This window comes from Hyperolius riggenbachi, chromosome 5, assembly GCF_040937935.1.
Source record: "Hyperolius riggenbachi isolate aHypRig1 chromosome 5, aHypRig1.pri, whole genome shotgun sequence".
NCBI classification, from domain to species: Eukaryota; Metazoa; Chordata; class Amphibia; order Anura; family Hyperoliidae; genus Hyperolius; species Hyperolius riggenbachi.
Window position 1 is genome coordinate 247,077,404 of NC_090650.1, and position 24,003 is coordinate 247,101,406.

Genomic DNA, 24,003 nt, shown 5'->3' on the forward strand with positions numbered 1-24,003 from the left:
TCCTTTTTAAACAATACCAGTTGCCTGGCTGTCCTGCTGATATTTCATGCATTAGTAGTGTCTGAATCACACACCTGAAACACATATGGCGAATCCATTTAAACTTCAGCCAAACATCTGCTCTGAATGCTTGTTCAGGGTCCGTGACTAAAAGTATTGGAGGCAGATAATTAACAGGACAGCCAGGCAATTGTTTAAAGGGAACCTTAACTGAACGGGGGTAAAGAGTTTCAATTACCTGGGGCTATTACCAGCCCCCTGCAGCAGTCCTGTGCCCTCCGAGCCGCTCTGGAATCCTCCGGTCCCCCGCTGTCACTTAGTTTCGTTTTTGACGACTCACCAGTCGGCCGGCCGCCATGCGTATTATTGGGCGCATTCCCTACTGCAATTAGCGCTGTTGTGGACCGCAAAAATACGCGTTGCCGCATAATTACGCGTGCAGAATGCGGCAACGCGTATTTTTGTACGTGTTGCGGTCCGCAACAGCGCTAATTGCAGTAGGGAATGCGTCCAATATTACGCATGGCGGCCGGCCGACTGGTGAGTCGTCAAAAACGAAACTAAGTGACAGCAGGGGACCGGAGGATTCCAGAGCAGCTCCGAGGGCACAGGACTGCTGCAGGGGGCTGGTAATAGCCCCAGGTAATTGAAACTCTTTACCCCCCGTTCAGTTAAGGTTCCCTTTAAAAGGAAATAAATATGGCATCCTTCATATCCCTCTTATTTAAAGCGTGGTTTAAAAAATATCTATGCACTAGTTCAACCCCTGTTTAGATACCACTATTTTAAATTGTTCATAATAGTCTGCAAGCTTCCCATGATTTAGTAGTCCTGAATGATGGTGCATTTCCAGTGATTCAGGGAAACTCTGCTCTGCCTCAGTCATACAAGTGGTGGTGGAGTCTTTGAAAAAAAACTATGTGGTATACAGTACTCCAGCTGCATAAAAGCACAAATACACTGAACGGACGTTTACTTTACTACTTGAGTAGTGAAATATTTTTCCCTTCAATTATACTTCAAACATTTAACATTTTGTTACACTGATAAACTCCACATGACATACATTGTATTAGTGTGTGGAGAAGGGTGGGGAGCTTAAAGAGGAATTGGAAAATAATATAATCAATTACATTGCTTATTTTTTTCAATATTCATTTAGTCAAAATCTTTCCTCACCCTGATTTACATTCTGAAATGTATCACTGGTGGTGACATCTTTAGTCCTGTCAGGTGCAGCTCTGTGTACAGGTCCCTCTCAAAAAATTAGCATATTGTGATAAAGTTCATTATTCTCTGTAATGTACTGATAAACATTAGACTTTCATATATTTTAGATTCATTACACACAACTGAAGTAGTGCAAGCCTTTTATTGTTTTAATATTGATGATTTTGGCATACAGCTCATGAAAACCCCAAATTCCTATCTCAAAAAATTAGCATATCATGAAAAAGTTCTCTAAACAAGCTATTAACCTCATATGCGCCTCCGCACTGCACGGTTGGCAATTACGGTTTCTGTTTATTGACCTGATGAAGCGGGCTGTGTCCCGTGAAACGCGTTGTCTACAGTTTACCCCTTATTTTAATAAAATACTCCTTTTTCCACCTATAGGAGTCTTCTGATGAGGTAAGATACCTCTTTTTTATTTGAAATTTTATTTTTGAGTTCATTTCTCCGCTAATGGCTTGTTAATAAGATTAAGGGCGCCTCCACCGATTTGCCTCCGTATCCCTCACCTCTTTGAGGTGCCACTATATCACCGGGGAGATTATCCGCCAGTATATAGGACCACAGGAGGAGAATGACCGCCTGGTACCAGAGTGTTCCAGTACACCGAGCGGAAACGGGTATTTTCCGCATGTGATTGTCATTGGTTGCATCAGGGCAACCCACCTTTGTGAGTATTTATTACCCACACTATTACCTAACCCACTAGTCTAACGATACTACACCATAAGGGCTCCCGGTCTCATCCTTTCCCTAGGCCTAAGACGTTCCCCTCCATATTGTGGCGACCGTTAAGGACCTTCCCAGAAACTTAAAGGGGAACTTCAGCCTAAACAAACATACTGTCATCAAGTTACATTAGTTATGTTAATTAGAATAGATAGGTAATATAATCTCTTACCCACCCTGTTTTAAAAGAAAAGGCAGATGTTTGTGATTCATGGGGGCTGCCATCTTTGTCATGGGGCAGCCATCTTTTTGGTTGAAAGAAGGTGACAAGGAGCAGGAGACACAGTTCCAACTGTCCTGTGTCCTGATTACCCCTCCCAGCTGCACACGCTAGGCTTCAAATGTCAAATTCAAAATGTAAAAAAAAAAAAATTGCACCAAAACAGCAGAACGAGAACAACATCAGAAATCCCATCATGCTTTGCACAGCATCAGGGGAAAAAAGCCCGGGCAGTTTTTTTTCTGTGCAGCTAAAAATGAGTCTTGTGTAAGAAAAACAAAGTTCTGATGCTGTGAAACTGTTAAAGAAACACCAGGCCTTTTCAGTGCTGCTGAGTCGATTTTTAGTCCGGAGGTTCACTTTAAGCTATTAACCTAATCATCTGAATCAACTAATTAACTCTAAACACCTGCAAAAGATTCCTGAGGCTTTTAAAAACTCCCAGCCTGGTTAATTACTCAAAACCGCAATCATGGGTAAGACTGCCAACCTGACTGCTGTCCAGAAGGCCATCATTGACACCCTCAAGCAAGAGGATAAGACACAGAATGAAATTTCTGAATGAATAGGCTGTTCCCAGAGTGCTGTATCAAGGCACCTCAGTGGGAAGTCTGAGGGAAGGAAAAAGTGTGGCAAAAAACGCTGCACAACGAGAAGAGGTGATCGGACCCTGAGGAAGATTGTGGAGAAGGACCGATTCCAGACCTTGGGGGACCTGCGGAAGCATTGAACGGAGTCTGGAGTAGAAACATCCAGAGGCAAAGTGTACAGGCGTGTGCAGGAAACTGGCTACAGGTGCCGCATTCCCCAGGTCAAGCCACTTTTGAACCAGAAACAGCGGCAGAAACGCCTGACCTGGGCTACAGAGAAGAAGCACTGGACTGTTGCTCAGTGGTCCAAAGTACTTTTTTCGGATGAAAGCAACTTTTGCATGTCATTCGGAAATCAAGGTGCCAGAGTCTGGAGGAAGACTGGGGATAGGGAAATGCCAAAATGCCTGAAGTCCAGTGTCAAGTACCCAGTCAGTGATGGTCTGAGGTGCCATGTCAGCTGCTGGTGTTGGTCCACTGTGTTTTATCAAGGGCAGGGTCAATGCAGCTAGCTATCAGGAGATTTTGGAGCACTTCATGCTTCTATCTGCTGAAAAGCTTTATGGAGAGGAAGATTTCATTTTTCAGCACGACCTGGCACCTGCTCACAGTGCCAAAACCATTGGTAAATGGTTTACTGACCATGGTATTATTGTGCTCAATTGGCCTGCCAACTCTCCTGACCTGAACCCAGTAGAGAATCTGTGGGATATTGTGAAGAGAAAGTTGAGATGCAAGATCCAACACTCTGGATGAGCTTAAGACCGCTATCGAAGCATCCTGGGCCTCCATAACAACTGAGCAGTGCCACAGGTTGATTGCCTCCATGCCACGCCGCATTGAAGCAGTAATTTCTGCAAAAGGATTCCCAACCAAGTATTGAGTGCATAACTGAACATAATTATTTGGAGGTTGACTTTTTTTTTGTTTTAAAGAGGAGCTATTAGGTATAGGGTCTCAGAGAAAAAAAATACATACATCAGTAGCTAAATATTGGCTGTACTTACATTACATATGCATTTCACTGTCCACGTTTGGATTTCACAGAATTTTTATATAGTATTTGCAGAGAATGATGCTCCTGACAGCTCATGGCAGGTTCCATGTGTGTCTGTCTTGTATGAAGCCAATTGTGATGTCATATCCTCCTTTTCCTTGCTTCCTGATTATTCAACTCACAAAAAAGATCAGGATCAAAGATCCTAATGGTTCATGATCCGGACAACACTACTGTGCAGTGAATATTAATTAACCATGTGGCTAGGAACAATAGCGGACTCACGCAGTATACTCTAACCGAACATGTGCCCTGTGAACAGCACATTGATTTTTCAGTGCTGTGAGCTGCTGTAACATGAGCCTGTAACTTCCCACTGTGAAAGCAGCCTTAGGACGGGATAGGGAAATGAAGGGGAGGACCAAGGGAGTGCACTGGGGAGAAGAAGCAGCCCCAGAATGCTTTGCAGTATCTGTTATGCGTCCTGCTGGCCTCCTTGGGAGCTTTGGAATACAGAGCCTTGCTGTTCAGCAAACATCAAAGTAAGAGAGATTTTTAACTTCAGTATTGCCTTTTTGGCTTCCTTCTAAACTGTTTAACACAGGAGAATAGAGGTTTAAATTAGCTTTTGCAGCCTGACAGTTACTCTTTAAAAACACTTTTCTTTTATTGGTCGGATGAAATATGCTAATTTTTTGAGATGAGAATTGGGGGTTTTCATGAGCTGTATGCCAAAATCATCAATATTAAAACAATAAAAGGCTTGAACTACTTCAGTTGTGTGTGTGTATATAAAATATATGAAAGTCTAATGTTTATCAGTACATTACAGAAAATAATGAACTTTATCACAATATGCTAATTTTTTGAGAAGGACCTGTAATGTTTGTTTCGGAGAATTCCAAAACCAGTGAAAATAATGCTCTAGGAGGAGAATTCTACATAGCCAAACAACCGAGGCTAAGCCTCAGTAGGAGGACGGGGCTACGTCACCAATACACAGCAATAGAAGCAGAATGTCTTTGAAAGGTCTGCTACCCAACTTACCTTTTTACCTGTCCCGTGACCAAAATATACTAAGCCGCACTGAAGATGCCCAGTAATCGCAGAGGGATTGGGGAAAATAGGCCTGTTAATGAAAGGGAAAATGGAAAAAATTACCACAAACTCGTATACATTCAAAAAGATAAATACTACATCTATTTGAAAATATGCAACTCATTCTACAAAATTGGGTATTAAGCTGTATAAATATCAAGGGCAGCAATGCATGACTGTATGCAATATATGCACACACACGCGCGCACACACACACACACGCAGAAGCATATACTACTATGCATTTAGCTGCAATTCAGAATTGTTCCTAACGACTAGTACTAAGTTGTAGATGCAAAAACCTGAATTGCAGCCAGCTAAATCACTGTCAAAAGAAAAGTGCATGGGGTGACTCAAAAATAAGGAATTCTGAGCAACTCTGTAAAGAATCTGACACGGATGTATGAAATGCAGTCCTCGAAAACAAGTATCAGAAGATGGAGAAAAGCACCAGGTGCATCAGACATTTTCATTTAATTCCCCACTGTCTTATGGTCATAACAGAGAGGAGCACTTCACTCTCTTATGCTGTTTAGCCTGTGTTCACTACCATTGCTAATAAGAAGAATGCTTGTAATGTATGGTACACACCATGCAATTTCCTGTCAGATCGACTGGTCAAAGGGATAATTTCTGTCAGGTTCGATCTGATTTCCAATCATTTTTCTGATTGATTTTGTAAAGAAGGAATCGGAAAATAAATGAGAAAGACGATCAGAAATCAGATTGGACCTATCAGAAATTATCGATTAGACCTGCCAAAATATCATGGCATTTACCAGGCATTAGATGTGATTATTTCCCAATTGCATGCATGTGCTGAATTACAGGGCCGAGCCTAGTAATGCTCGCTTTCTCAGCAAGTCAATTTATTTATTGAAACAAAGTAAACCGCAATTCATCTCAGACTAGTTTTCTTAAGCACTTTCACTGCTTTTCAATAAATAATTGATTTAAGCTGAAAACACAATTAAAGCGTCTTTTTAACAAATCAAGGCAAAGCTGTAAGCAAGTCTGAGCTAAAAGTGGGTCACAGGAAAATGTAATTAAATATTTTTCTGCAGTGTCTGTATCAGCAGTGGCTAAGCCCTTGTTCTCAGGAACTCATGAATTTCATCTCTAACTTTACTGACGTTCAGCACATTATATAACTAGAATAATTACTCTGCTAGTGCAGTAGGTAAGGAATACGAAGCCAGGGAGGGCAGAAAGCTTTATTAACTTATTGTCATTAGGCATGTCAAATGAACAGAGACTGCAGTATTGTCTGTAATGAGATAAACTGCTTCGATGAGATTAAATTATTAAGTACTGTATATACAGGAAGTCCATGGTTAACGAACGAGATAGGGACTGTAGGTTCGTTCTTAACCTGAATGTGTTCAGAAGTCGGAACACTGTGCCATCTCTGTCCCCTGTGCCTCCAGTGTCCCCCTTTGTGTCACCTCTGCCCACTGTTCCTGCTTATACAAGTTTTAGAAGCCATTTTTTCTTAGAATTTTTTTTTAAAATTGATTTTCTCAAAAACTACAAGTCCAATTTGAAAAACATTTTTGGGGCTTGTTCCTATGGAAACACAGAATCAATGCCGTTTGTATCGGCGGGTCGTTCGTAAGCCGGGCGTTCGTAAGTCGGGACTGCCTGTACTTGTGTATAAGCCGAGTTTTTGAGGCCAAAAAAGTGGCCCAAAAGTTGGTGTCTTGGCTTATACATGACTCAAGTGAGTTGTGGAGGAGCTCCGCGAGGGCACCCCGCACCCAAGTGTGAATAACACAGCCCAGCGGTAATTGCTGCATAAGCCCTGCCCCCCCCACCCCCCATCACCCTCTCCGCCCCCACCATTGCCATGTGCACAGTGGTAAAATTGGTATCTGTGTTATCTCCCCTGTGCCGCCTGATTGGAATGTAAAAACCTTTGATGTGGGCTCTGTGTCTTCCCTGTGTGTCTGTTTAACATATATATATTTAAAGTGACACTTCCACTTTCTCACACAATGAAGTGACCTGAGGTTTGATAAAAAAAATGGCCGATACCTTAATTGGGTTTCACTTCCTATTTTTAAGCAGTTTACCAAATCAACCTAAAAGGGAAAGCGAACAAGGAGCGCTCTCTAGTGCATTAAAACAATTTAATATGCCTCTTCTCAAAGCAGAAAGAATAAAACGTACAATGTTTCAATAAAATCAGCGCATATCACACTCTATAGTGTACATCACCGCTTCCTCCAATGTTTACACCGCTCTGCGCGTCTCCTCACTGTGGCTAATAGTGCGGGGAACCGTCAGAATTCCAGCGCCAACGGGAACAGGACGAACGGTGGGGTCTCGGCAGCTGCCCTGCGCCTATTGCGTCATGACGCATTTCGGCTTTCCACGCCTTCGTCAGATGACGCAATGGCGCAGGGGACGCATATAAAAAGGCATCCTGTCTCCTAGCAACGGTCGCTCCTACAATACGATCCAAAAGGTGGATGGGAAGATGACTCCAGTGGGGTTGCTAAGCAACCCGAAGCAACTCCCTTTACTCATACAGCCAGCCGTATGGTCTACCTTAGAACTTACATTATAGGAAAGGTTTTTGGGAGCCACCCTGATACAGGGCAGCAAGGAAGCGCACATAGTCTATTTTGGTCACTTAGGCAAACACTACCCTCATAACTGCGGGTCATTTAACACTTAAAAGATAACTTATAAAAAATATGTATATATAAAAATAAATATAAAACATAAATAATAAACACAAAAATAGGAGATTAATACATTATGCATGTATCTATGCGCACGCGTGCACTTATAGATTAAATACTCACTATATATGAGACTCTCCCATACCGATATGCATGGACATGCAACACAATATGCATTTATACACACATATGTATGTATGTGAAAGAACCACACACAATAAAGGATGCGTGAAGGAGCAACTAAACATTCAATTAATTATGCAAATTCTTTGGGGGAATCTAAAAAACCCCGTCCTATAACGACAAATTATAATATTAGATGGGGTCCCCGAATCATTGCTCACAGTTCACATACTCATAGACACAAACCCTGAACTCCTATTCATAGTCTATACTTTAAACTTTAACTCTCCTAGAGTCACACATCATTGGTTAGCATTGCACCCTCCACAAGCTTCAATACTATAATTTAACTAACCGGAGAACCATCACAACCTCCACCTACCCAAGCCCACTCCCATAGTCAATGGCCCCATCTGGGCTAAAATTTTTATATATATATATATATATATATATATATATATATATATATATATATATATATATATATATATATATATATATATATATATATATATATATATATAACCCCGATGGTCCATGACCGGACGGTAAAGGGCCAATCAAGGCCCAATGGGGCCATTCTACATGTTGGGGTATGGCACGGGGAGGGGGGGGGATGATTAAGGAGAAATAGGGGGGGAAGGAAAGGGTAAGGGACAGGGAAAGGGGTTCAATCGGGGAAAGGAAGAGGATGAGAAAAATGGGAAGGAAAAACCCATGTGGAAACCAGAGCCTTGAAGTCCTCAATCTAGATGTATGTCGCAACCTCCAATCCTTCATTTAACCCTACAGGGGTCAGGGAATTGAACTTAAAAATCCAGTAGGACTCCCCTTCGCAAAGCTTTTTGAAACGTAGTCCTTTGTTGAATTTATTTGAGATCACTTCTAAGCCGATGACTCTCAAGCTCTCAACTTTTCCTTCATGTGCCTCCTGAAAATGTCTGGGAGCAGTATGCTTTATACACCCAGCTTCTATTTTTCTCCTATGTTCCCCCAATCTCTGGCGCAAAGGCCTAGTGGTTCTACCAACATAAAACTTACCAGGACAACCACAAGATAATAAATACACTAAAAAGGAGGAACCACAATTGATGAACTCATTCACTTTTACTGTGTCCCCATTGCTATCAAGGATTTCTGAAGTACGATGGCGAATGAATTTACAACACCTACATAATTTTTTATTACATTTAAAATTTCCCACCAATTGTGGAAAAAAAGAAGGTCGATTAGAGGAGGTCATATTTTCTTGTTGGCGACTACCAATATTACTAGGAGCTAATTTGTTTTTTATACATCTAGATTTTTAAAAAATTACTTCTGGGTTATTAGACAGTTCGCCTTTCAACCATGGGTCCTGCAGTATTATGTGCCAGTTTTTCTTTACAATATTTCTAATCTTAGTGGCGCTCTTGTTATACGTCGTTACAAACACAGGATCTCTTTTTCCATCATAACCTGCTCTTAGTTTGCCGGTTTTCAGGGTTTCCTTATTTTTTTCCTTTTACTCCACCCCTAAACTCATCCCTTACACTTGAGATATATTTCTCTTCATACCCCTTCTGCAAAAACTTGTTGGAAAGAACCCTACTCTGTTCATCATAATCTGCATTTAATGAACAATTCCTTCTTAGTCAGCAGAACTGACTCCTCGGAATATTATGTATCCATCTCGGATGATGACAGCTTGCGACGTGCAAATAAGAGTTCCCAGATGTTGGTTTGAAATGGGCCTTAGTTCGTATACACTCACTCACATTGTCAGCCATTAGAGTCAAATCCAAAAATACAATGCTCTCCTTATCTATTGTATGAGTAAACGACAGGTTAAAATTATTGTTATTACAATGGTAAAATTGGTATCTGTGTTATCTCCCCTGTGCCGCCTGATTGGTATGTAAAAACCTTTGATGTGGGCTCTGTGTCTTCCCTGTGTGTCTGTTTAACATATATATATTTAAAGTGACACTTTCACTTTCTCACACAATGAAGTGACCTGAGGTTTGATAAAAAAAAATGGCCTATACCTTAATTGGGTTTCACTTCCTATTATCTAAGCAGTTTACCAAATCAACCTATGTTGTTGCTGAATCAGATTAGCATGGTCCTTCTCGTGTGTGAGACCCAAGTACCAAACACTATGTGCCATGTTTTTAAATACAGGGGTCCAGCTCTTGTTTTAATGAAACTTGTAGTTAAATTGATTGGAACATGCCATATTTATTCCTTTGTGAATATTACAGGTGCTTAAGGGCTGGTTCAGACGGACGTTTGGAGGCGTCGCGTTCGTTGGCGTCGCGGCAGCAATGCGTTCGGGCTTTCAGCAGCGTTCGCCTTGCGTTCGGATGCGGTCGCGTTTTTTTCTTCCCCTAGAGGGACATTACCTGTCGCGGTTAACCGCCCCTGGAAGCAACATGTAGCTTCCAGGGGCTCCTTGAACGCCAGTGAAAATCGGGACCCGAACGCCGCGTTCGTGCAAACGCGCGTAAAAGCTTGGTACAAACGCTCCCATTCACTTGAATGGGAGCGTTTAACGCCAAGCCCTGAACGCTCTGCAAGCGTCCGTCTGAACCAGCCCTTAAGCACACCTGACCTACCTTAGGTAGGCACGGAGGTATGTTAATGCTGGATCCACATATCTCTGTGCATTGCACATCCCTGTAATCACTCCTTGAAAAATGTGACTTTATGCTAAAGTCACATTTTTCACACAGGAAGAGGCGGGCTTGCTGCAATATTCCATCCTATAACTCTTCAATTCCCTCCTTTTCTCCTCCTTTTAAGGGAAATTAAGGGAATAAGAGGGAACATCGCAGCAATCCCGCCTCTTCCTGTGTTAAAATTTGACTTTAGCTAAAAGTCCAATTTTTCAAGGAGTGATTACACAGGGGAAGGAATGAACACTACACAGGTATTTTGATCCAGCATGGACATACTTCTGTGCTTACCTCGGGTAGCTTTGTTTCAGGTCAGGTATCCTTTAGGCCCTGTTCACATCAGCAAATGCGGACAGCCGTGCATTCGGAACGCAACGCATACGAACACACGCCATCCGCGTTTGTATGCACTGACTGATGTCGTGCGTGTCTGCCTCCTGCACGTGTTCCCGAAACGCAGATGGGAACGCACTTTTGGCTTCAGTGGGCTCTAAAGCCAGGTACACTCATCCAATTTAGTCTGGCCAATGATTGGCCAATCTTTCATGTAGATGACAAGCTTACCTGTTCATAGCTTACATTCACAGTTTTTATTTACAAAAAAGGCTTCATTGGCACTTTCTTACTAAATAAATTTGAAAGAAAAGTTCTATTTCAGTTGTTTACATCTTCATATTTCACAGTGGACTTGTAGAACTGTAAAGGTAGCCATACATCTGACATTTATGGGCAGAATCGACAGACAAATTTATCTCTAATCGAATCTGATTGCAGTTAACCTCCCTGGCATTCAATTTCCCGAGGATTTCTGTGCAAAAAGCGATCCAATTTTCAAAACTTATTATTTTTTCCTGTAACTTGCCAAAATGTGTCAAGCGAGGGTCTAGCATACATTGCAGGAGAGTATTGACGTGTATGCACGTGCATCACTGTAAATACCCCCAGGGAGGTTAACATTGGGGATTGGCTGCAGGGGACAAAAGTCCCCTGAGCCAATCCGTTCTCGTCCTCTGAGAATAAACACTGTTTTTGTTCAAAAACAGTGTTTATTCTTAAAGAGACAGTGAAGCGAAAAAAATATATATGATATAATGAATTGGTTGTGTACTATGAATAATTACTAGAAGATTAGCAGCAAAGAAAATATTCTCATATTTTTATTTTCAGGTATATAGTGTTTTTTCTAACATTGCATCATCCTATAATATGTGCAGATTACACAACACTCAGCATTCAAAATGAGTCTTTCAGAGCAGTCTGTGAAGTAATGAACTCTCCTCTAGCAGAGGAAAAGTAAACAGTTCAATTACAGTTGAGATAATAAAAGTCAGATAACAGCCCTCTCCCTGACTAAGTTAGTCGGAGAGCTTAATAGCTTTTTTGCATAGAGATAACAACTGGAGTTTCTCAACTCTTCCTGTACTGGAAACAATTAGACTGATGTATCTGATCTTAATGTTTTTTTTCTTAGCTGTACTACACATACAAATCATATCATCATTTTTTTTTCGCTTCAGTGTCTCTTTAAATAGCAGTCACGCTTCCTCCTGCCGCCGATTTCCGCTGCTTACCACTGCCGATCGTTAGATTTAGGAGTGAGAACAAAGTTCCTATTCATTAATCTCCCCACTAGGCCACCGTGATCGCAGGCATCCATTGATGCCTGCGTCACTTCCCTAGTTACAATGTAGCAACACATTGCTTCCTATAGCATACTTATTGTACACGAATAGGAATTGCTTAGTGGGGACATCTTGTGGCCAAATAGTAAAATTACACCTGTGTTTAGGGAATAAAAATGTTTTAATATGTATGTCAAGAAAACATTATTATTATTATTATTATTATTAAATTATGGGCTAAAAATTAGTGATGGATGTAAAACTGAAAAAATGCACTTTTATTTCCTAATAAAATATTGTCACCATACAATTATACTAGGGATATAATTTTAACGTTGCAATAACTGGGGCAAATAAAATGTGTGGATTTTAATTACGGTTGCATGTATTATTTTAAAACTATAATGGCCGAAAACTAAGAAATATTTTTTTTTCTTATTATTCCTGTTTAAAATGCATTTAGAATAAAATAATTCTTAACATAATGTACCACCTAAAAGAAAGCCTAATTGGTGGTGGAAAAAACAAGATATAGATCATTTCGTTGTGATAAGTAGTGATAAAGTTATTGGGGAATGAAAGGGAGTAGCACTGAAATGTGAAAATTCCTCTCGTCCATTAGGTGAAAAATATCTGCGGGCTGAAATGGTTAACCTGGCATTGTGCTAAGATGGCCCTGGCCCTATTACATCTCTTGTCTATCTGATCTCTAGCTTTCCTTTGTTTTCCCTAGCCTTTCTGGAGGTTCTGCAGGACTATTAATAATGCCGGTTTCAAATAATTGCATGGAAGACACATTTTCACAAATTACTAGGAGAAAACTCAGGAGAAAAGGTGAATCGCATACAGTGGGATGCAAAAGTTTGGGCAACCTTGTTAATCGTCACGATTTTCCTGTATAAATTGTTGGTTGTTACAATAAAAAAATGTCAGTTAAATATATCATATAGGAGACACACACAGTGATATTTGAGAAGTGAAATGAAGTTTATTGGATTTACAGAAAGTGTGCAATAATTGTTTAAACAAAATTAGGCAGGTGCATAAATTTGGGCACCACAAAAAAAGAAATGGAATCAATATTTAGTAGATCCTCCTTTTGCAGAAATTACAGCCTCTAAATGATTCCTGTAGGTTCCAATGAGGATCTGGATTCTGGTTGAAGGTATTTTAGACCATTCCTCTTTACAAAACATTTCTAGTTCATTCAGGTTTGATGGCTTCCCAGCATGGACAGCTCTATTTAACTCACACCACAGATTTTCAGTTATATCCAGGTCTGGGGACTGAGATGGCCATTCCAGAATTTTGTACTTGTTCCTCTGCATGAATGCCTTAGTGGATTTTGAGCAGTATTTAGGGTCGTTGTCTTGTTGAAAGATCCAGCCCTGGCGCAGCTTCAGCTTTGTCACTGATTTCTGGACATTGGTCTCCAGAATCTGCTGATACTGAGTGGAATCCATGCATCCCTCAAATTTCACAAGGTTCCCAGTCCCACTGCACTGGCCACACAGCCTCACAGCATGATGGAACCACCACCATATTCTACTGTAGGTAGCAGGGGTTTTTCTTGGAATGCTGTGTTCTTTTTCCTCCATTCATAACACCCATTGTTATGCCCAAATAACTCAATTTTAGTTTCATCAGTCCACAGTACCTGTCAGGAACCGGCCCGCGGCACGCCTGCGTATACGGTTCCCAACTGCGGGTTTGACCAGATCAAGCGGGGAGCAGCCTTATTCAAGCTACAAACAAGGCTGGGACCCCTCAAACACTTCCCACTGCCACCACTAGCCGTTGCTAGACACGTCCACTCAGCTGTCGAGTGCTCAACACGCAATCTGCGTTTTCGTATTTGGGTCAGCTTTGCGCTTAGGCCGAATACGAGAACGACACACACACACACACACACACACACACACACACACACACACACACACACACACACACACACACACACACAGTTGCAATCTTACACTGTAGTGAAGCAAAACCACTAACAGTCGTTCCGAATGATGCTGTTAGACTTCCCACTCGGCTGTCGAGCGCTGAAGTGCCCCATACACACAATGCAACTACAATCTCATACGGTAGTGTCGTTCAATCATACAATCGGGTATGAACTTAGTTACACTTCAGTCTCATCTAAGCTATGAGTGTTAGTTTAGTACAGCAGAAGTCAAACTTATTAAATAACAATTTAATATTCCATGAAAAAAATGGAACATTGCAGAAAATAATATATACAGAAAATGTACAAAAAACAAAGTAAAAAAGTCACAAAATAAAAGTTACAAGATTAAGAGTTTACAAAGATGCACACAAGACAGGTGGCCAAAATAAAAGGGAAAAATAAACGTTACCGCGTTGTTTGAACATCATTGGCGGGAGCATGCCGCTTCGACTAGTAGTCGGGCAGCCCTTAGCGTCCTTGCTATCTCCAGAGAGCTACGAGTTGTGAAGGACCTGTGCAGGTTCTTATAGGCCCATTTGGTGCCTGGGGCATTGAATGTTCCATCCCCAAAACTAACGCAATTTCCCCGTTTGTGACATCACAGTCTGCCGAGCCACTTGTCACTTCTGGGCTAGCTGTGACATGCAAATGTCATAGCTTTTAACATTCCCTTCCTCTAATTTCCACAGGTAAAAATTGTATCTTTAGAACAACAAGTATCCTGTTTACACTTACAGATTTCAAAGCAATTCTACTTCCAGCCCACTATTCAGACTAAGAGGTAGCCGACCACCTGTGTGGGCTTAACCTGGTCGGGTAATTGTCTAAGTGTTTCCTTGCTAGTGGCTAGGTAGACAGTTCCTAATTACTGTCCAGGTTCCTTTGCCTATTGAAGGTGACTGGTCTATTCAATGAAGACAATGGCAGTTCCCTTGATCTCTGCTCTGAATGCAAATTTATTCTACATACAGACTCACATTATCCAGGTGACACCTTCCAAAAGCCAGACTGGCTGACATACCTACACCTCTGACAAAATATACAGCAGATAGAGAAATGAAAGAAATATGTTCCTGTTATCCTTACATCATCAGCCTCATAACTAGCTGCTATATTCCTGACAGTACCTTATTCCGAAATGAAGCTGGCTTGTCCAAATGTGCTTTAGCATACCTCAAGTGGCTCTGTTTGTGCTGTGGGCCAAAAAAAGGCTTCCTCTGCATCACTCTCACATACAGCATCTCCTTGTGTAAAGTGCGCCGAATGGTTAAATGATGCACAGTGACTCCATCTGCAGCAATATGATTTTGTAGGTCTTTGGTGCTGGTCTGTGGGTTGACTTTGAGTGTTCTCACCATTCGTTGCTTCTGTTTATCCAAGATTTTTCTTGGTCTGCCACTTCGAGCCTTAACTTGAACTGAGCCTGTAGTCTTCCATTTCCTCAATATGTTCCTATCTGTGGAAACAGACAGCTGAAATCTCTGAACAATCTTTGTCTTCAGATCATTTGAAAGTTGTTTTGAGTCCCCCATGTTGCTACTCCTTCAGAGAAAATTAAGAGGGAAACTTACTGTATGTTCTATTATAAGAACTGATTGTTCTGCAATAAGTCTAGTACTTTTCATTGCCGCTGTGTTTGTACTTACCTGTAAGCAATGTTATGTGTACAACTGTTTCCCTTTTATTACAAAACTCTCAATAAAAATAATTGAAATAAAAAAAAAAGAGGGAAACTTACAATTGACCCCCTTAAGTACTCTTTTTCTCATAATTTGATTCACCTGTGTATGTAGGTCAGGGGTCACTGAGCTCAGCTTACCAAGCCAATTTGAGTTCCAATAATTAGTTCTAAAGGTTTTGGAATCAATAAAATGACAACAGTGTCCAAATTTATGCACCTGCCTAATTTTTATTTAAACAATTATTGTGCACTTCCTGTAAATCCAATAAACTCCATTTCACTTCTCAAATATCACTGTGTGTGTCTCCTATATGATCTATTTAATTGACATTTTTTATCGTAACAAGCTACGATTTATACAAGAAAATCATTCCATTAACAAGGTTGCCCAAACTTTCGCATCCCACTGTATAAGCAATTCACGTTTTCACCTAAGTTTTCTCATGGGGGAAATATTTTTCCATCTTCAAATCAAAATAACTTTCCAGAACTTTTTGTTTCAACTAAAAAAGCACCAAAAAGTAAAGGAAAAAGTACTATCAAAATTATTTTGAGCATTTTCTTCGTTTCTGATGGATTAACCTCTTGAGGACCGTAGGCTTAATTACACCCCCGTATTGACCAGGCTATTTTTTTACCAATTACGCCACTTTGGATTTAGGGGTCTAGAAGCAGTACATATTTTTTATTTTTTTTTATTTTCAAGAATGTTAGGCCTCCAATTCTTAAGTCATAATTCATCAAAATATATCAGAAAAAAGCCTGGTAGACATTCTGCATATAAATAAAAGACTGTAACACAAAATTGTTGAAATACCGTATATACTCGCATATAAGCCGACTCGCGTATAAGCCGACCCCCCCAACATTTACCCCAGAAAGCAGGAAAAAATGAATGACTCGCAAATAAGCCGAGGGTAAGAAATGCTGCTGCTCCTAACAACAGAGGGGTGGTTGTTGCATTTCATATAGGGGTGGTTATTGCATTTCAAATGGGGTTTATTGTTGCTGGGAAGAGGACTTCCCCTCCCAGCAGCAATAATACCCATATGAAATGTAAGAACCATTACTATATGAAATGCAACAACCATCCCTGTATAATTCCATATTCTTCCTTTGTGCTGAATTGATTATATTGCAACATCTTTAAGGAGCCAAACTTGTGCTTGTTTCCTGAAAAATGTTACCTGTCTGTCTGCTTATGTAACAACATGCTGTGAGAGTTTCAATGCAGAAGCTGATATATTAAAACTCACATCCCAAACATCTTTGAAGCACTAAACCACTGTGCCTGTGTTTTATTCCCTCCTTATCTGCCTGTCTGTTTATGCTCCAACACCTTGCCCTCTGACTAATCAACAGATGTCTGGGCCATATATCCTACCTTTCCGGAGTGTTGTGATGTTTTTTTTTTCAAGTGGAGGGATACGATGCCCAGGGAAGAGCACTGCAGGAGCGATCTATCTGTCCCAGATGTCCGGGGAAGTGCAGAGCTGGACGGATGGTCAGAATAACAGCAGAAGAGCTCATCCGTGCACACAATCTCCCGCTTCCTGCTGTGACAGGAAGCATGAGATACATGTGCACGGAGGAGCTCTTTTGCTGTTATTCTGACAATCCGTCCAGCTCTGCACTTCCCCGGACACCTGGGACAGATAGATCGCTCCTGCAGTGCTCTTCCCTGGGCATTGGATCGCACCCGTGTTGATTGCTCTCTTGCGGGTATCGGATCCCTCCTGCAGTGCTCTCCCCAGGCATCAGATCCCGCCTGTGCTGATTCCATGCATAGGCAGAAACAGAGGACATCCTCCTGCAGATCAGCTGTTCGCCATTAACAATGCAGATACCCGAAAAGCTCACCTGCTGCACAGCCCACAAGACTTCACCTCTCCACTCGGCAGTCCTCCATGCAGGTCAGTCCGCACACCTCTCGCCACAGATACCACCTTAGCAAGTTGGTGACTCGCACATAGGCCGAGGGGGTGACTTTTCAGCACATTTTTTGTGCTGAAAAATTCGGCCTATGTGCGAGTATATACGGTAAATACATTTATAAATAAACTTAAATTGTGAAACTGTACAAATAAGGCAGGCAGAAAGTAGTCAAATCCAGTCAGAGGTCGGTGCAGGCGGCAGGCAGAGAGCAGTCAAATCCAGGCAGGTCGGTGCAGGCGGCAGGCAGAGAGTAGTCAAATCCAGGCAGAGGTCGGTGCAGGCGGCAGGCAGAGAGTAGTCAAATCCAGGCAGAGGTCGGTACAGGCGGCAGGCAGAGAGTAGTCAAAATCCAGGCAAAAATTGGTAACAGTAAGGCAGAAACACTTAGCTCAAAAGCAGTTGAGAACTAAATTGCTATATTGTTAACGTCCTGTGCTTTCAAATCAGCTTCTCTGCCATGGTAGTCAAGTGACACAAGGGAGAGATCAAATTACAACTTGTATTTAGAGAAAAATGAGGAGGAATAAGACAGGCTAAACTCTCTATACACATGTAGGCTGCATTTCTCTGTTTACCTTCTGTCCTGTGCATGCAGTCAGATTGGGGTCCAGATGGGGGGGGGGGGGGGGGGGATCAGACAAGGTAAACTCTCCAGATACATACAGGGCGCATTTCTCTGTTTTCTTTCTGCCCCGTGCAGCAGTCAGATCGGGGTCCAGATGGGGGGATCAGACAGGCTAAACTCTCTATATTCATACAGGGCACAGTTCCCTGGTTTCCTTCTACCCTATGCAAAAGTTGGGGTCCACTTTAATTTTTTTTTCCCGTCCCCGATGATGTCACGCCGCAAACCACCTCTCTGCCATCATGATTGGCTGCCAGGATCCCCGGAAAAAGAATGGAGGTAAAAACGGATCCGATCGGCCGGGGGGAGAAACCTGGGTCCCACTGACCAGCGCTGATCGCGCAGGATCCAGGAAAGCAATGAAGCATGAATCAAAAAAACAAAGACTTCCTATGACTGCAAATGGAAATAAAAAATGAACATTAGAAACTGCATGACAAGTAATGACTCACTGCTTAATACAAAGGGGGGAATGAAACTGCACAGGAACTGAACAGTCCTCCAGATCTCCTCCAGAGTTTTTCCAACTGAAAAATTAAGAACAACATTAGCATAGATTGAATTTAAAATGAGAAGCAGTGGCACCCCAGTTATAATTGGTAAGCCTATTTAATTTTAGCCTGCTGATAAGGAGGGAAATCAGAAGGAATCTATGTTCCTGTGTGAAGTAGTGTTCTATTCGCTGTCTGTTATTTTAGTGCACAACATGCCAAAAAATAAATGTCCACCACAAAGAACATATTCAATCATTCATTCTTTGTGTACTTCTCAGGATATGGTGAAAGTGACTGCTCTTATGCAGACCCACACAAATCTGCTCTCAGTGGTTGTCATGGCAACATATTGCTATTCAGAAATTCGTCAGGCTGCACTAGATCTCAAATAGATTGAGAGACACAAAAAGGTAATACAAATTTCCACATGCTGATTTTAGTATTCTTGCCACATCTTTGAAAAGCCAGACGTAATAGTAAATATTGTAGAATTCATTGGAGCCATAGCAAAACTTAACAAACCAGAATATGGTGCTCGCAATTAGTCTGTATATCGCTGATAATATGTGCAACACTGGAAGTAAAAAGTTTCTGCTATAGAATCCCTTTACAAGTAAACTCCAAGGGACCGGACAAAATAGTTTACTATATCAAAAATTGCCACACTCAGGCACATAAAGTATAACTTACTACTGTATCTTAATTCAGCCAATAATTGAGAGGCGTTTTGTTTTTTTCTTTTCAATGCTTCAACAAGTGAGACAGCATCTAAGCTGGATCAAAATGCACAGTGCTCAATATGCAGGGATTTTCATGCACTAATCATGCAATAGCTTGCACAGGAAGCACAGGTCTCACCAGTTAATGCAGGCACAGTACTTTTATAGTGTGCTCCTCTGTCCACATTTCTGTGCAGCCTGGATGATACTCTAGTGTTGTAGCCATGCATTAGCAAGTCACAGATGATGGGTAATTCTCTCAGTAATCGGGCAACAGGTTACACAGGACGCATAGGTCTAATCGGCAGGTGCTTTTGAGATAATCCACATGGTTCCAGAGTAGCATGCAGATAGCAAGCAGGCTACAAGTGGCTGCCAGCCCACCTACTGACCACAGCTCATGCATGCGCCCGCCTCTTCAACTATAGCCGGATACAGAATACTGTAGGGGCCAAAAAAGTAGTTTACTATAGCAGTGCTACTATATCAGGGTTTACTATACCAGGCTTTACTCCCATGTACATTCCCATACTTACAAATGACTCGACTTGGATTTCAGAGATACAAAGTTGTCTCCTTGTACGAAATATGCAATACTGTTTTTGTTTTTTTTTTTATATATTACTGTAAAAGTTTTACAGTATTGTATAAACTTTTATAAGTAGTTTAAAACACTTTAAAAACACATTGAAAACAGCCAACAAACATAGTTAATACTATATGCCCAAAGCCTGAGTTTTCCAAAAGTTGTATCCATGTTTCACCACTTTTAACACACACTCCACTTACAAACAAATGCAACTTACAAACAAGCTCCTGGATTGGGACCTGTTTGTAAGTGGGGGACTGCCTGTACGTGTAAAGGTGCTTGGCCAGGACATGGACAATTTAGTGTACTATACCTGAAGTTTTACTACAACAGAGCTTACTATAACTAGATTATACTGTAACAAGAACACACTATTAAATGGTATCATCCTGATTCAAAACTCCCTGAGTTTTCTTTATAACATGTAGCTATACAGAAATTTATTTTCTCTTTCTCTTGATGATAAATTAAAGATGCACTCACATTGTAGCTAAGCCCTCCTTCCAGTGTCTGCTGCTAATGGGTAACACAAACACCCATCTTTAAAATGAGCTTGATTTGAATTTGAGGACAAATTCAATAATGTCTTTTTTTCCTTGTCCAGCAATGAGTTTCCACTTCTACCTAGTCACCGGCAAGCATGCGTCTTCTCTTCATCGCTCTGCTGGTAGCACTGCTCCTCTACCTGACCATTAATGACAAGCAACTTTCAGTGGCATCACTCCACTTTCATTCACAGGAGCTCTGGGAAAGTTTAGATAGAGAGTAGGGACTTGGTCAGTCTAAGCCATTCCGATTACCCCCTGAGAACTGCTGTGACCAGAAGCCATCAAGGAAAACCAGTTTACTGTTCAAAAGTGGGGAGGGCCCCACACTTGGAAAAGAAATGGCACTGAGATGATTTGCCACAAAAGTGGATATAACCTCACTTTCACACAGTTTTTCAATCCCATGAAATGGTCCCTGGTGGCAAATGTATCCATACTACGCATAATAACTGTCTTAAGGAACATGGCAATTATTGAAGCCAGTGTTTGCACTTCTTTATTAACTCTTTGCATGCTGGTGATTTACCTTTTCAGCAGTGGTATGCCAGTAGTCTGGTGCCTTCTTGCAACGGACATTGATGGATGGAAGAAATGCTTTTGTTGGGAACATCTTTTAAAGCACAACCTTCTACATTTTTTTCCCTCCTACAGTACTGAAGAGAATGTGAATAGTCTGACAGTCTTGATGGCACTTGCAGTGAAAACCTCTATTTTTAATTTTCTTAATTTAAATGAGAAACTGTGGAGAAAGTGAAAGGGAAAAGCTGGTGTATTTGTATGGGTTTGGCAGGTGGACAACTCCCCATGTTAACACAGATGATGCTACGCTGTTTCTGATGATGAATCGCAAACTCAGTGATATGCTTATATTGCATTATTGAGCAGAGACCCTTTTTTGAGGCAGATTCTGATAAGTTTGTAAGAGGATGACTTTCCAAGAACAAAAAAAAATTGACAAACATAAATTGCAAATGTTGTCCCTACTGAATGCCCAATCCAATTAAGTATTATGGAGTCCTCCTTTAGGATGTTGAGTTATAAGATTGAACTTTGTATCACTATGTCCTTGAGTTTGTGAAGCAAAAGGTAACATCTGACACGACTGCAGAACATCAAGGTAGCACATTTGAAATTGTTTTTTAAAAATCCCTTGTGATGTATGGATCAAAACTACGGAGAATTATATTATTTTGTGTCTAATCAACAAAAGTGAATTAGCTGGCATTAAAGAGAACCCGAGGTGAGTTTGAAGAATATTATCTGCATACAGAGGCTGGATCTGCCTATACAGCCCAGCCTCTGTTGCTATCCCAAACCCCCCTAAGGTCCCCCTGCACTCTGCAATCCCTCATAAATCACAGCCACGCTGCTGACAAACAGCTTGTCAGAGCTGGCTGTGTTTATCTCTATAGTGTCAGTCTTCTTCTCTCCCCGACTCCTGCAGAACTCCAGTCCCCGCCTGCATCCCTTCCCTCCCTGCTGATTAGAGGGAAGGGAGGGGGGCAGGGATCGGAGCTATGCAGGAGGCGGGGGGGCAGCTGAGACTGACACTACAGATGTAAACACAGCCTCACAGCAGGGCTGTGATTTATGAGGGATTGCAGAGTGCAGGGGGACCTTAGTGGGGTTTGGGATAGCAACAGAGGCTGGGCTGTATAGGCAGATCCAGCCTCTGTATGCAGATAACATTCTTTAAACACACCTCGGGTTCTCTTTAAAGAGGAGCTGTTAGGTATAAGGTCTCAGAGAAAATAAACACATATATCAGTAGCTAAATATTGGCTGTACTTACATTACATATGCATTTCACTGTCCACGTTTGGATTTCACAGAATTTGTATATAGTATATGCAGAGATAGATGCTCCTGACAGCTCATGGCAGGCTCCATGTTTTTCTGTCAAATGTGTCGTCATGTCCTGCCTGCTTCCTGATCACAGAAAAGCTTGTACTGAATAACACAGTGTGCAGTGAATATTAATGAGCCATGTGGCTAGGAACAATAGCGGACTCCTGCAGTGTACTCTGCCTGGAGATTTATCAGTGCTAGGCGCTGGACTGATTACAAGCTGCTGTAACTTCTCATTAGCAGCCGAGGGGAGGGCCCCAGAATGCTTTGCAGTATAGTATGCGGCTTGTGTCCTCTTGGGTCTAATTAGCTTTTCTGATAAGCACACATCAAAGGTAAGAGAGATTTTTATCTTCACTAATGCCTTTCTGGCTTCCTTCTAAACTGTTTAACACAGGAGAATAGAGGTTTAAATTAGCTTCTGCAGCCTGACAGTTACTCTTTAAGAACCAGACCTATGACAACCACCTGGTGACTTGCTGTATTATTGCCCCAGAATCCCTGGCTATGCATATACCTTGTGCATAAGTTAGTTGTGATCCATGGACATTGTTGCTATATGAGTGATATTTTATTAAAGAGGATGTTTAAAACTCTCCCTACACACTACATACTGTATGTGTCCTAAGTCCCATATGGTTTTCTTGTCTTTGAATAATGCTAATAATTGAATAATAATCCAATTGAAATGGAATGGTAATGTAATACCTATTATTTATTATTTTCTGTGCACTTTATATCGTAGTGGCAAGTAATATGTGAATGTCATTACAGTGAATTAAGTATTGAGAACTGGATCATGCCTGTTGTGTATGCTGGACACTTTTCTCAAGTTGCATGGATTCATCCTCCATGGGCTCAACAAATAATAGAGGGGAAACACTGCTTCCTGGTTGGCAAAGACAAGTCTACAACCACAATAAGGTAAAATAACACCCCAAGTGAGAAGATTTTGTTTCTTTAATTTATTAATTAAAAAAAACACACATAATTTTGTTCTGTTAAAGGGACTCCGAGCAGTGCAGAAACTATGGAAAGATGCACATCATTTTAAAGCTCTCTTTCTCCTCTTTCCAATGATATATAAACTGCCACCCTACGCCTTTTAGTTTTCGCTATTTTCGCGATTGAAATTGCCGTGGCCGCGATTTCGATCGCGAAAATAGAGAAAACTAAAAGGCGTAGGGCAACGATTTAGGTGTCGTCAGAAAGAGGAGAAAGAGAGCTTTAAAATGATATCAATCTTTCCATAGTTATATTGTATTACACAGGGCGACTTTTTGTCAAAGTCAGCAGCTGCATTCAGCAGAATGGAGCTGCTGACACTGGGGAAAGTGTCGTCCTGTGTAATACAATATAACTATGGCTTGATGGATATCATTTTAAAGCTCTCGTTCTCCTCTTTCTGACGACACCTAAATCGTTGCCCTACACCTTTTAGTTTTCTCTATCGATCGAAATCGCGGCCGTGGCAATTTCAATCGCGAAAATAGCGAAAACTAAAAGACGTGGGGTGGTGGTTTATATATCATTGGAAAGAGGAGAAAGAGAGCTTTAAAGTGATATGCATCTTTCCATAGTTTCTGCACTGCTCGGAGTCCCTTTAAGTGATCAATCATTTTCCAGTACCGAAGTAAGAGCAATAATAATAATA

At 41.3% G+C, this 24,003-nt stretch overlaps 1 protein-coding gene across 4 annotated transcripts in view; it reads left to right on the plus strand.

Annotated features, from left to right (window-relative positions):
• The window catches only part of C5H5orf22 (chromosome 5 C5orf22 homolog), a 69,648-nt gene that overhangs the window by 7,651 nt on the left and 37,994 nt on the right, over positions 1-24,003 (plus strand). For all 4 annotated transcript variants that reach the window (XM_068236741.1, XM_068236742.1, XM_068236740.1 and 1 more), the window contains exon 3: positions 23,124-23,273. In XM_068236741.1, the coding sequence (XP_068092842.1) occupies positions 23,124-23,273 (150 nt within the window). The remainder of the gene's footprint in view (positions 1-23,123; positions 23,274-24,003) is intronic.